This window comes from Gambusia affinis, linkage group LG19, assembly GCF_019740435.1.
Source record: "Gambusia affinis linkage group LG19, SWU_Gaff_1.0, whole genome shotgun sequence".
NCBI classification, from domain to species: domain Eukaryota; kingdom Metazoa; phylum Chordata; class Actinopteri; order Cyprinodontiformes; family Poeciliidae; genus Gambusia; species Gambusia affinis.
The window spans coordinates 7,052,732-7,066,650 of NC_057886.1; the positions used below are offsets into that span (position 1 = coordinate 7,052,732).

Below are 13,919 nucleotides of genomic sequence, written 5' to 3' on the forward strand. Positions count from 1 at the left end.
GAATACAGAACAATGTTAAACTTCCTGTCTTTCACTGCATCAAATCCTAAATCTTACCAAGTATTTGTGACCTAGTTTCTGGTGGATAGTACCTTAGCACACTTAAAATAAGGCAAAACTAACTTACAAGTAAATTTTCAGCAGGATATATAATATACGAGCTTGTCTTAAGTAAATAATTCCTTAATATCAATAATAACTCCCAATTTGGCAGATTATTTCACTTATAACATGAAAACATTTCACCTTTTGTGTAGTATGAAAATCTTTATTTTCTCAGGGTGTAGAATAACGCCACTAAGTTAAAAAGACAGGTAAAGCATTCTTATTACTTTTAGGCTCCCAGCCCTCCTTGTTTGATATTGGCGTGATATTCTCTATTATTTCTCTTTTTTGTTTGAAAAGTGTTTTACATGTTTAAAAAGAGAAAGTCAGAGAAGTTATGCAAGGTATGCAAAATGCATATAACGTGAAAAACTTTCACTTTTTCATCAAGATTAAGAAATTATTTACTTAAAGATCTTAAATATTTCTTAACCGTTACATGTAAGTTAGTTTTGTCTTATTTGAAGCACTAAGATATTAAACACTAGAAACTAGACCAAAAAGATTTTTTTTATTTTAGCCATGGCTTGCTTCACAATTCTGGAAAAATAAGGAATGAGGGCATGAATACCTAGGGTATATCAGGAGCAAAACAAGCCATAAGTAGAGGAATGACAGAAAAAGTTTGATGACAACATGGTTTGGCGTGATATTATCACATTGGCAACAAAATGTCAAGATGAAAGTGAAGCGACTGTGACCCAGAAATGCTTAGATAAGATTGTAGTGTTCCTCTCTGGCTAAAGGTTCAGAAAAAGGCCATTGTGAAACACTCCTCCCTATACCTTACTGCATAGACAGTCCAAACCACAAGGCCTTCATGTACACAATGCAGAAAGTGTTGCAACATTTACCCGTCTGATCGCTGCTGTCAGCAGCCTCTCGGCTTGTCTGACTGAGTGGGTACGTACAGCTGGAGGCTGGCGCTACTTAGCTGTCGGCATCAGCTAGGGGTGCTAAAGCGGGTAGACGGCGCAAAAGGGAGGAGGTGAAGGAGGAGGAAGAAAAGAGCGTACAGCACTCGCCCAAAGGTCAGAGTCCGCTGTGCCTAAAGCGGAAAGCCTCTGAGGACGGTAGTGATGTGTGGGGGAGGAAGAGAGGGGAACGGTGGGTGCACTGTGGGGAAGAGGTGAGAACAATAACAAGAGACGGTGCGCTCATAATAAAAGCACTTTAGGTCTGTATAACAACATGATTTGACTCCCAAATAACTGCAATTAATACTTTTGGCACATGGCCTCTCACAATAATGCAAGCTGTGATGAGAAAAGGGTGCTAAACATGTTCTGTTTATCATACATCATTCAATGACTCATCAAATAGAGAAGTAAGCTATAAATCATGTTGAATTCCTGTAAGCAGGACCTGGGGTGACTAAGCTCAATATCCTGTGATGTAGCGGGATGGTTGCGCATTAAAAGAGTCTGCTGTGACACTTGACGCCTACTGGGTCTTAACTTAAGAGAAGCAAAAGCAAAAGCAAGTGGTTTAGCACGCAAACTAGCAGGTATTGGTAGAAACACGAAATGTTTCTACCAACATTTTGAGTTTCCCGCAACATTTCGTGTTGCGGGAAACAGTAACTGCAGAAAAAGCAGTATATACAGGTGGAGTGGTACTGTTGCTATCCTGCATCCAGAAGGTCATGGAGTTTGAATGCAGGGCGTCTGTATGGGTACTCTGGCTTCCTCCCATATTCCAAAATTGTTGTTTGTCTCTGTGTGTTCCTGTGCTGAATAAACACCAGCTTCCCCTACGCAATACTGTCTATCCATCCATTGTCTCGACCCTGGATAACTTCAAATCAAAGATGGAAGTACCATAACATTCACCAGCTGTATAGAAGGGAAACTGAAAAACATTATTTTTGGGCCGCAAGAGGAACAACCACTAGTCATCACACAGCTTCATTTATTACAGATACAGACCAGGGCTCTAGTGATGGACTCAGACCTGAACCTTCAGAAACTCATAAAGACAGTCACAAATTCAGCCTTCTACCTGATGAACATTTCCAGGATTAATGGAATAATGCCCCAGCAAGATCCAGAGAAACTCATCCATGCTTTTATCTCTTGTCGCATTGATTACTGCTACAAAGTCTTCACAGATCTGCCTAAAAAGTCAAACAAAGAGCTGCAGATGATCCAGAACACTGTCTGATCTTATTATTTTTTCTTACTTTGTTGCTTTTTGTTTTATTTTCCTTCTAATCATATAAATTACTATGGTTTGCCTTGCTTTGGATAACTGGATCAAGTCAATGGATGGGTGGGAAACATTTGTCCAAACAAGCCTTGTTCTATGTGAAAAGGTAATTGCCAAAAAAGCTTAAGTCACTGAACCATTGGCATCTAGAACTACCATCAGATTTTATGATAGTAATAATTATGGTACACTCTTCTCTATTGATTTCTTACTAATAGTCACATTGAAACACCTAATTCATAGATTTATGTTGATTTCAAAACTTTAATTTAGTTTTGTTTTAGTTTTTAAGTCATTCAGAAGCTGACTTGCTAGTGTGCTTCATATCAATTTTGTGCTGTATAACCAATGTGAGTTTGAGCCTAGGGTCGGACATTCACTTTGAGGATTTCCTTATGCAGAGCAGAATTTGTGATTCCATCATTTAGCGCAAGCTGGCCAGATCCTGAAACACCAAAGCAACCCTAAAGCATCACACCACCACCAACACATCTAAATAGTTGCATGCCAAATGTAATGGAATTTGACAGAAATGTGGAATCTGTAATTCTTTTAAAATAACATTTTTATTCACTTCCCCCACCCCCTTCAACTAATTAAATGTACTTACATAAAGCTTAGCTTTTTTTTTTTATTCAAAATTTACAGTGTGATAGTGCTGAGAACGCACCCCTGAGGTGTTGTTTAGTACAGAGGGAATGCGTCAGCTGGAGCTGATTTTGGCAGTTTGTGCAAGACAGCGAAACTAACTTCAAACAGTTCCCTCAACCCTCTTTATCTTTCTGCTAAAGAATGGATCAGTTTCAGTGGTTTCAATTGAAACCACCTCCATTTGGCTGCTTCTACACATCACACACTGAGCAAAGAATATTCCTCTCTGTAGGCTGAGTTAGAGTTGGAACACTTGTGGTCCATTTGACCTATTTTAGTCGATCATGAGTTGCTGGAAAGATGGAACAAAGGTTCAGAGTTGAACAAAATGCCAAAAAAGTTAAAAAATAAAAAAGGATAGAAAGAAAAAAAGTCTAAATTTATTCTTTGTTGCAGGATGAACTCCATCATGGCAGTTTTCTTTTTAAACACATTCTTAAGGAGTTCTTCTCAATCACTTAGGGAAAATGTTTAAAGTGTTTTTCAGGTTATTTCCCTTTTATATCAAAATGTTAAAAAAAATGCTTTAGTGTTGTGTAGTGCTACTGTTGACACAAACCATAACACAGAGGTTAATTTTCATCTCATTTACAGTAGTCGTCACAAAAAAATATATGTTCAATCAAAAGACAAGTTGTTTGTGATTTTTTATTTATTTATTTATTTTAGAAAGTTAAGACTCTTCCACCAGTAGGGCTGAATTTCCAAGGGCATGGGAGTTGGTGTCCAGTCCACTGAGGAAAAATTATTTTAGTAATTCAAATTACAGTACATTAATAGGTAGCCCAAACGGATGCATTGTAGGTTTAATTTGTCCTCTAGCCTATAACTCAGTGTTCTTCAACAAATATTTGAATATTGCTTATATTCATAAAAAACCTAAATTAATACAACTCACATGATTTGGGTCAATGAGTTTTATGTTAAGTGCAATGTTAGAAAAACACTCATTCATTAAAAAACAAAAAATCTTTGGGCCTGGCCCCAAAACAGCGGCCCTAGGCTACCACCCCTGTAAGTCCTTTCTAAAGTCTGGCACAGTCCATGTGTTCCCCTTACCACTTCATCACCCTTTATTCATACTACCGTAATCTTTTGTCCTCCAACTCTCCAGTTTAAATAGGCTTCATTGAGTAATCGTCACTAAGCATGAACAGGTTACCTTCTTATTTCACCCTTTTAGTATAAAATAACTTCAGCACTATAAAAAAAATAGGTCTTCACTTATTTCTCTGCAAAATTGTGCATGTTGTACAAATAGTGGTCCAAATGGCTGCTTCTCTAGTCTCAAGTCGGTGCTGTTTGGCTTAACACACAAGTTTGTACATTGTATTGAATTCTTTTCATGCCAACCCTGACACTAAACTATCCATCCCTAACTGTTATCTTTATAATCTTACTTTAAGATTGTGTATAATTCACATCTTAGTTCTGAACCAATCAATGACAATGCATCAGGACTTGGCTTAAGTCCCTTTAAGGATGTCCATCCAGAAAATGACATGAAAGGTCCTCAAAAGCCATTTAAACAAGTAGACACACACACACGTTTGATTGGCTATCTTTGTGGGGACTTTCCATTGACTTCCATTCATTTCTACAGCCTAAACCTTACCCTATTTCTAACCCTAACCAAAACTCACCTTACCCCTGAACCAATAACAGCGTTTTCCCTTGTGGAGACCAGGTTTTGGTACCCACAAGGAGAGTCGGTCCCCACAATATAGTGTGTCAGGAAAATAGTCCCCACAAAGTATTACAAACAAATGCGTGCGCGCACACACACACACACACACACACGCATACACACACACACATGCAAAGCAGCACAGATGATTGCACATCCAAAGTAAGGCAAGGCATGAATCACATGGACTCTGTGTGTGTTGTGGTGTTGAGGTAGGAAGCCGGACCTCGTTTTGTGGTTCCCCCTTTTTTTCCATTTCCTTTGGCAGCTTTTTCAGTTTCTGGTAAATAATGCCTTTCTCTCTCTTTCACTGGATTATAGATGAGAAACAGAAACCTTTTCCTTGTTTAGTAATTCAGCTAAAACAAGTGAAACTACTGCTACGACATTATGTGGGTTCCTTACAGACAGTCATACATTTAAAGCCATTTAACTGAATGGTCTGATGAAATTAAAAAATAGGTTTGTTGTACATAACGACCAGTGTAACATTTGGATGGCGAGAAGGGATTATATTTTGAAATATTAAAGCAGTATTTCAAATCATTTGAATGGCATGAGAGAGTGGATAATTACTTTAAGCATACTGCAATATTAGCAACAGTATTAGAGGGAATTGCCATCTCAATTTTAAAGACAAGAGTAGGAGAAACAGTAGTTTATCTACGAATCAATGTGAGACAATGTAAACAGGGCTGGCCCAAGGTTGTATGGGGCCTTTTGCACAATTGGTTATTATTTGCTCAGATGAACAAACCGAGCTGAAACACAAAGAAAATGTTCAATTTATACTGTAACTATGATTATTTACAACCAAGATTATTTTGTGTTGTGTTTTCAACCATATAATTTGTGCAGTGAGTGATATTTTGTCATCCAAAACAAGCAACAAATCCAGCTCCTTTCCAGGATTTATATGTGACAGAATGGACATTGGAATTATTACGCCCCCTCCCTTTTTTGTGCATTTGCTTTGTTTGGAGACTTCTTTTGACCGTGCCTTTGGGCTGCACTTCCCCTGCTTGAGCTGGGATGCAGTTACAGCAGTTCGCCACCAGTTGGCACATGGAGCACGGTGAGCACTCCTGACTCAGCGAGCCAACGGCAATTTAGTGCAGTAACGGCTGGTCAGCGGAGGCGCTCACTGTCGCTCTTGTCTGTGTTAACAGTGTAAAGAAAATAAAAGAACCTGCGAAAAACACACTGCCTAATCATTAAGTGTGCAACATATATCTGGACTTTATGGAATTAATTAATGCAAGGATCTAAAAGGGGGAAAAAAAATCCTTCAACAAACAGGATGATTGTTTCTTTAAATAACAAGCCTTTCCCATAAAGACAATAATCTGATTATTTGTTTCTTACCGTAACTAACCCAAGAATTGAAGATCTGGTGATAATTTAATGATGTAACTTCCTGTACTTAGATTTAAAAAAAACCCTGCCTGCGGTTCATGAAAAGTAAAATGCAGCAAAATGTTCTCCGAGCTGTTGAGCAACCTAAAAACAGATTTCCTAAAAAAAAAAACAAAAGAAAAAAAAAAGCACGCGTGAAAATGTTCCTGGTAAATTTTAAAGGTCATTAAAAGCTTTATTAAAAATATAAAAATGTCTGCTAATGAATTTTTGTATTTTATTTTGAATGCTTAACTCGAGTTCGATTAAAGACATTTTCTCAACTATATATTGGACAGGGTTATTTTTTGCTATAAAAGATGCACCACACAAAGAGGAAATAAACACTGCATAGCAACTGAGAAGTTTCTCACCTTGGTTTTGTGTCCTTTTGGTCAACTGAGATGATAAAACCGCCGGAGAGGTGAAACAAAACAGAGCAATAGGTGTTATATTTCTTTAGAGTATCACACAAGACACCCGGCAAACATTACATCAAGTTTCAAGCTGAAAACAAACCTCCCATCCCCCCAAACAGCTTAAATTTAGAGAACATAAAAACACCACGGCAACAAACCTTTACGAACTACAGCATGCTATAGAAACATAGCACCTTGCAAAATAACTTGAACATTTTGAGGTTTTACTTTTCAAGTTACAAACTAAACAGGATTTTATTTGGTAGAGCGACACGTTTCTCCTTTGTAAATTTGAGTTTTTACTATGCTAGGAAATTTGTTGTAACTTCTAAGGAAATTCAGTTTTATTTCTATTTGTAGATTTTAAAATAATAAAAAAAAAAAAACTTTTGCAAAGAGAATTTTCTTTTTCCTATGGGAAACTTAGCAAAATTATGTAAAAACAGCCTAGTTTCCATCTTAATGACAATAAAAATAGGTCTAAAAATACACATTACTGGTGGATTGGGTGTCATTCTGCATTTAATAAATTAAATGCAGTTATTCTGAGAAAAGAAACAGGTAAAACTGTCACAGGTAGCTGTTTATACACATTTTTTAATGTTTAGGTGAACATCAAGATTCTGTTCCTTGGTATTCATGATGCGGTTTGTTCACCAACGTTCTCTAACCTTCACAAAAAATATAAATTTTTTTGCAAAAAATAATGTATTTTCCACCCACCATTAGTTTATGATATAAAATCCAACTAAGATTAATTAAATTGAGTGGTTTTTGCATTTAAAAATGTTTTAGCAAGGTTCTGTAGGTCAAAAAAAATCTTTAAGATCTCCATTCACTTTATAGAAAACATCCCAGAAAGACATCAGATTCTTTCATTTCGCTTTATTTGACAATTTTTAGATCATTTATTTACTTTTCTTACAATAACCACATACAATGTTTATCAACTAGCTAAAATAATATAAAACATTACTTCCACAGTTTATTTATATTATGTACATGCACTCATATTTAGAGGCCCACAGAAAAGAGAAAGCCAGGCCTTAGTTTATTCACAAGTGCACTTGCTTCAGTCCGTCTTTGCTGCAGAGAGGCCGTTCCAACGAGGATCCTTCGGCTCCCGGGAGCCGGTTCGGACTTGTTTTTCGTAGACGTGGAAGCATCGTTGGTTTAGAAATGACCGAATGAAAGTGGCTGACGACTAACAGTCACCGCTTTGCTTTCGATTTGCTTTTCGTTTGTTTCCCTCCCCACAACGGAGCTTTATCTACATGGAGCTACAGTGTCTTGGAAGGGGACGACACACCGAAAACGAATGATTTCATCACTTCAAGCTGGATTCACATTGAGAATCTATACACCAAGTCTCTTAAAACTGGAAAAACAGAGGAGTGTGAGAAAAAAAAAAAGACTCTGGCCCGCTCTGCTTTTTCTATTTCCTGAGCCAAGATATACTGATATACTTCCTCCTCTGCCGATTTCATAACAAGCATCAGGATTGTCTTTTTCTTTTGACTCTGACCTGACTGGTGTGCATAATTTCTAGCCTTATCTCCAGCTGTAGGGACACCATTGGACACATAAGCACACTACGTCTGAGCACTGATGGTTGGGTGAAGGTACACCGTGTGAAACGTCCTGCTTTACTGCAAAACAAAACAACTGAGGATTTCAGAGGATTTAGAGGTGGATTCTTATTTGTACAGCTTGACGAAATGAGTGAGCTGAGCACTTAACGCCAACGCTAATGCATTTAAAATGCAAAAATATTTATTACATGTACAATCATTTGTGTTTTTGTAGTTTGAAAAGGGATAAAAGAAAAAAAAGAAAAAGATGCTTTGCATTTCACCTGTGGGACAGTGTAATAATACTTTAAACAGATTCTTATTGGAGTGGTCCTTCAGGTGCTTCCTGTCGCCTGTGGCTGATCCACCCCTCTATGTGGGGGCAAACTTCCTGGCTTGTGCCCTGACCCGCTTCTCATAGTCCATCCTGTTCTGACTGAAACACAGAAACACAAATTAGGCTTGAGTGATATTTAAAAAAAAAAAAACACGTATAATTGAGATTAATTCAGGTTTTCCTCCCAATTTTCTTTGCTTTCCATTATTTTCCTGAGGGTACAGAGTTGAGGAGGCATGGATAAATTCACACTTAAGCACCTCATTTTTTTGGTTTTTAATTCTCAATGTTGGATGTTTTACAAACAATCCACATCTGTCAGAAGAAATGTTCACATATAGGAAACCATGCACTTCCAAAATGACTGACTTCCACTCTTCTTATGAGTGGCAATCGTCCTGCAGCGGGTCGACTCAGACACTCACCAGTAAATCGTGTAGGCCTCTGCTTGTGCCGGGTCCTGAATGTTGGGCTCGTTCAGCAGCTCCTGAATGCCCAGCAGGATCTAAACAGAAAATGTTCTGCACTTGTTACATCCCAAAAAAATTAAAGAAATAAAAAAAACCTCTTTTTGTTTTGTAGAAATCGATGACATGATCACACACACTGATGGCAGGAAGCAATAAAAACGGTACTGTGATTTTAAACTGAGGGGATTTCCATCCTTACTTGCTCCTAGTTGCATTAGCGTAGCCTTCCTCTTAGCGTACGGTCACATTTCATAACTGAATATAATACGTGATTTGAAGTCGGAGATTATTTTCAATCTGTAAACCTCTTAAAATTGTTATTATTGTTTTAAGTTAATTACTTGTAGTTTGTTCATTGTTCATTTAGTTATTACTGTCGCAAAGGAACTTCCCAGCGTGAGATAAACTACTTGTACAACCACACATCCTTCCTTTGAAATACATGTTCTAACTAAAGGTTGCATGAATAAAAAAGAAAAAGAAAAATCTAAATAGCTTTTTACTTTGACAAAAAGACAACCAGAGTAGCTGGTTGTCAGTAGAAGAAAAAGCAGAGAAGCAGCGACGTTATGCAACAGGCTGTTGCTTTTTCCGCTTAATTTAACCTTATTTGCACCTTGTTGCCGTAGCAGCCAGACTGTCGCAACACACCGTGCCAGATATACCCAACAGACTTTTTCTACGAGCAGGTAGATAATGCAACATGCAGCGTTTGTAGAGTGGAAAGTTGAACGAGTTTTCTAGGACAGAAGTCGGACCGTGTTGCATCATCTCGGCTTTTTCTGCACTGCTCCTCGTTTTAGCTCGACGTTAGTAAACGGTATCAAAAAGCATCAAGTGGGGCCGTCTTCATTTAAACATTCTGACATGACGCCGAGGAGGTTCGAATCATTTTTTTGTCCAATTTGCCAGGAGCCAAGTGACGCCAAGAATAAAAACATTTAGTCAACTAATAGAAGTCGCAACAAACCAAACCTGCTTGATGGTGATGGCCGGCCGCCAGTCTTTGTCCTCCTCTAGGATGGACAGACACACGGTGCCTGATGGGTAAACGTTGGGGTGGAATATCGGCGGCTCAAACTTACCTAAAGAAACAGCAACAAATAAAAAAACTTAATAGGCCTGTCACGATAACAAATTTTGCTGGGCGATAAATTGTTCCAGAAATTATTGCGATAAACGATAACATTGCTGTTTTGAGACCATTTTTAAGTAAGAAGACTTTTATCATCCAGCTTTTGGTAAAAAGATAGAGAAAAAAAACGAGAAATGTTAAATCATGCCAACGGACATTATTGAGTTTGTTTTAATTGACTTGTTGATTATTGTGACAGGCCTGAAAATGAGTTCAAAATCCCAAAGTCCTGAAAGAAACTCTCACAACTGAAGTAGTATCACAGCATTACCCAGCCATCAATGAGTGATTCACACAAGGCCTCCAAAACACACGTAGATCTGTGTCAACTAGAGCACTGAGCCTTGCAAAAATCCTTCCAACTTTACAAAGTTTTCACGTTACAACCGCAATGGGTTTTGTCTGGCCTTTATGAAAGACACCAGCATGAATTAGCAGTTGACCGTGAAGCATACATTATCTTCCTTCCAGGTGAAAATCCGATTAAAAGTCCCATTAAAATGCGTGGAAGAAAATCTGGAAAAGTTGAAGAGAGAGCTGTACTTCTAAATAAAACATGCATCCTCCAACATTACCTCTATTAAAATGTGCTTCATATTTCTCACGACCTCCCTACTCTATGATGCATACTGCACGTATGTGACATTAAAAAAAAGGCAAAAAAAAGAAAAGAAAATGCATTTCACACGCAACGTGTTGTAGGATATCTATAGCCACCACAATGCAACTCTGGAAACTGATCTCTTAATAAAAATATTTTCTAGATTCTCATTAACCAAACTCTTTGCTGTAGTGATGACACCTAAAACCATGCGGTTCAGTCAACCTGCGTGGTTTGCACCAACCAGGTAGTGCAACAGTTAAACTTTATACACAGGTTTTTGTGGCCAGCACTATTATTTCCTGAGCTCTTCCTGCTTCCTTTTTAAATAGCTGGCTGTTTGTGCTCTTTAGCGTGACATTAACGATGCACGAAGATGCTAGAAGAGAGCGACTCACATTTGGGTGGAGAGGACGGGTAGTCATCTTTGAACAGCATTCGGAGCTTGTAGAGTCCTCCCTCCCATAAGGTCTAAGGGATGAAAGGGGAAGCAAAGGAGTTTCTGAACGGACTGAGTGATTCATCAAATGTTATGGCTTTTCAACTCTGAATCTCACTTCATGTCCAAAGCTGGAGTCCAGCAAAGAAGCATCGGCTTTTAAAATGCAAAACTGAGTAGGAAGAAGTTGAAGTTTTCTAATTTCAGACACAGATGTGAAAGAATTTGTGTGTTTGCTAAATATTTAAAGGTGACCTACTAAGCTTCCTTGAACAGATTAGGGTAGGTCTATGGTCTATACAAAACATGTTCATTACATTTTTTCTTTTTTGCACAAAATAATCCTTAGATAATAAGATTTTTCTCAGGTCAGTTCTGCCTATTTTGAGGTCCTGGTTTAGGGCATCTTGTCACTTTAAATCCAAATAAGCTACTGCTGCCCACGCCCCACAACTCAATATTTACACTCACATTTGTGAGTGTATAGTTGTACATTTCAAAGATGTACAGCTTTGGATGGAACTTTGAAAAGCAAAAGTGGAGCCTCCTGCAAAACCAACAAGAATGCAGCAAGTGCCTTCTGGATGTTTAGCCCACAACACTTGTCTTTTCCAGCAGCCGTTGTAAAAAGCATACAGTACTAGCAACCTACTGACCAAACAGGTCAGTAGGTTGCTAGGTAACAGCTTGGGTTGAGCTTTGCTGGGGTTGCTAGGTGAGGAGTAGTGTCCACTGATTTGTGACATTACACCAAAAAACATTAACTTATTGCCAAAAAACAGCCGAGTGTTTTTCGTTTTGTTTTTTTAAGCACTTCGGTTGTTTTTAGCAGGAGTAGAAACCCAAATTGAAGGACAAAAACTTGCAAAATGTGAATTTCACATAAGAGGTCCATTTAAAATGCAGCTACACAAGAGCAGGGAAGCACTGTGTGCTGTGGGTGTATATTGCCAAGAGCTATTCTACATTTAATTACAAACCTGATGTGGTTTTATCTGATAGACCAACACAAATTGTATGTGTGGTAGCAACAGTGCTCTCCACTGCAAACACACAAAATCTTACCAGATAATTTTGCTTATGCAAATATCTTTGCAGTGTGAACACTTTGCCAGATGGCGCATGTAAAGAACTGACAGAAATAAATGTGGAAAACTTTGTTTTAAATATCACCATACCCCTTTCTTTCCAGGGATGGCACACTCCCAGTTCATTAGATTCATGGTTCCATCTGGATTCTTAGTGGGCACAGCAACAAAACCCTGTTGGTTTAGAGGAAACAAGTCCTAAATGTGATTTTTTTTTTATTTTTCCATTAGCAGACATCGCCATGTAGAGACGGTATTTTAGGATAAGAGCGTGTTGTTTACGCTGCTGCTTACAAATGGGTGGTCTTTCCTCCAGGCTTTGCGCTCCTGGGACAGCCTGCTGAGAGCAATGCCAGACATGATTGCTCATCAACGCCACCTGGTGGAAGAATCAAAACACAACACTACTGCTCATTTCCATGAAAAAGTTATTCACCCATTAGATGCCTGTTTATGGTGCATCTCTACAGGAAGCGACACAGACTCGCTTAATTTTGAATTGTAAGAATTATAATTTGTTAACAAGACAGTAGAAATAAACATAAACGAGCTGCCATCTTCCTTACTCGTCACAGAACCGATACTACAACGTCCGCTAGCGGCACACAACAAACAGCAGTGTTTTTTCCTTTATCACATCATTTCAATAAACTTACGTCTTATTTTTTTACGAGGGAATATCACAGAAGATCTTAGGCTGGTGGTAGGGGCAGTTTGTTTGCTGAAATGATGCTAACGTTAGCTCCGTAGTAAGAGAAACGGAAAGATAAACAACACAACGCCTAAAAACGCACCAACGGCGCAGCTTAGAGCACAAAAAGCCGAGCCGAATAAAACTTCTCTTTTAATAACAAAACTCTAATAGCTTATATAACACCTAGTGACAAAATTATGGGCTACTTTTTAGGAATAGTTAAAACAATGTAGCGCTAAAACCCGTTTTTACAGCTAGCCTTCAGCAAGAAAGGACCCCAATTTGTTTATTTCGTAAGGACCTTCAGGCAGTGAGTAGGACGCATGGTCCGCCATCTTTTTTGTAGTTCTTTTTTTTTTTTCTTTTGCACTCTCTTGAAATGTAAAATTTAGAATTTACAATGTGACAAATAAAATTTCTACATTCCTCCCAAGATGTATTTTTTGTAAAAAGAAAAAAAAGGAAAAACTATCCATATCTCTTTTGAAAAGATTAAAAGTGTGGCAAGTGATCGTCAGCCACCCAGTTCCGGGTGCCCGAACACCCGGAACATAAAGTAACCGAAGCTGCTGGTGTCGTTCCCGATGCCGAGGTCTCCCACATAATGGGAGAAGTCGCTGGCAGTCAGCTGAATATTGTCGTACTTTGAGCTCTGGTCGCAGCATTTCTTTAAGTCGAAAAACGACACCCCTGGTATGTGTTTCTGATTGAACTCGTGTCTGTGGTTCCGATTGCTTCTCGGCACGTAAACTTAATCCAGAACACGAAGTTTTGGGCCGACGAGTTTTGTTTTGGCTGCGTTAGCCAGCCATTGAGCGGAGACCACAGTGCGAATCTGAGCGACCATGATTGGCAGCTGAATAAAATATTTCAATGTAAACTATAACTGGCATTAAATTGGCAAAGGTAACGGCACACGCCTGTTATCTCACAGACATCAATATAGGTTATCTGTCTCGTTCTGAAAATCAGTTATCGTTTATTACTGTTTGGTGTATTTCTGAACAAAGAAAATTACCAGCGCCCCCTACAGCAAGGATGTACAAACTTTTTGCCATGTCTGTCAAAATTGTGAAATTAAACCCCGTAAAGCCACAAAAATCTTTATATACAATACTT

General features: G+C 38.4%; 1 protein-coding gene across 1 annotated transcript; it reads right to left on the reverse strand.

The window, feature by feature from the left end:
• Positions 1-7,335: 7,335 nt before the first annotated feature.
• On the reverse strand, positions 7,336-13,621 carry LOC122822227 (SUMO-conjugating enzyme UBC9-like). Its single transcript, XM_044100724.1, has 7 exons — positions 12,763-13,621; positions 12,401-12,485; positions 12,197-12,280; positions 10,978-11,050; positions 9,819-9,928; positions 8,799-8,878; positions 7,336-8,472 (listed from the first exon to the last, which is right to left on the reverse strand). Exons 2-7 carry the CDS (start codon positions 12,464-12,466, stop codon positions 8,409-8,411), a joined length of 477 nt encoding a protein of 158 aa, XP_043956659.1. The 5' UTR covers positions 12,467-12,485; positions 12,763-13,621; the 3' UTR covers positions 7,336-8,408.
• Positions 13,622-13,919: the final 298 nt, after the last annotated feature.

Coding starts and splice junctions, on each gene's coding strand:
- LOC122822227 (XM_044100724.1), bottom strand. CDS start 12,466: ATGTCTGGCATTGCTCTCAGCAGGCTGTCCCAGGAGCGCAAAGCCTGG. Junction 8,879..9,818: donor CGGCCATCACCATCAAGCAG/GTTTGGTTTGTT, acceptor TTTTCTGTTTAG/ATCCTGCTGGGCATTCAGGA. Junction 8,473..8,798: donor GAGGCCTACACGATTTACTG/GTGAGTGTCTGA, acceptor TCTGTGTTTCAG/TCAGAACAGGATGGACTATG.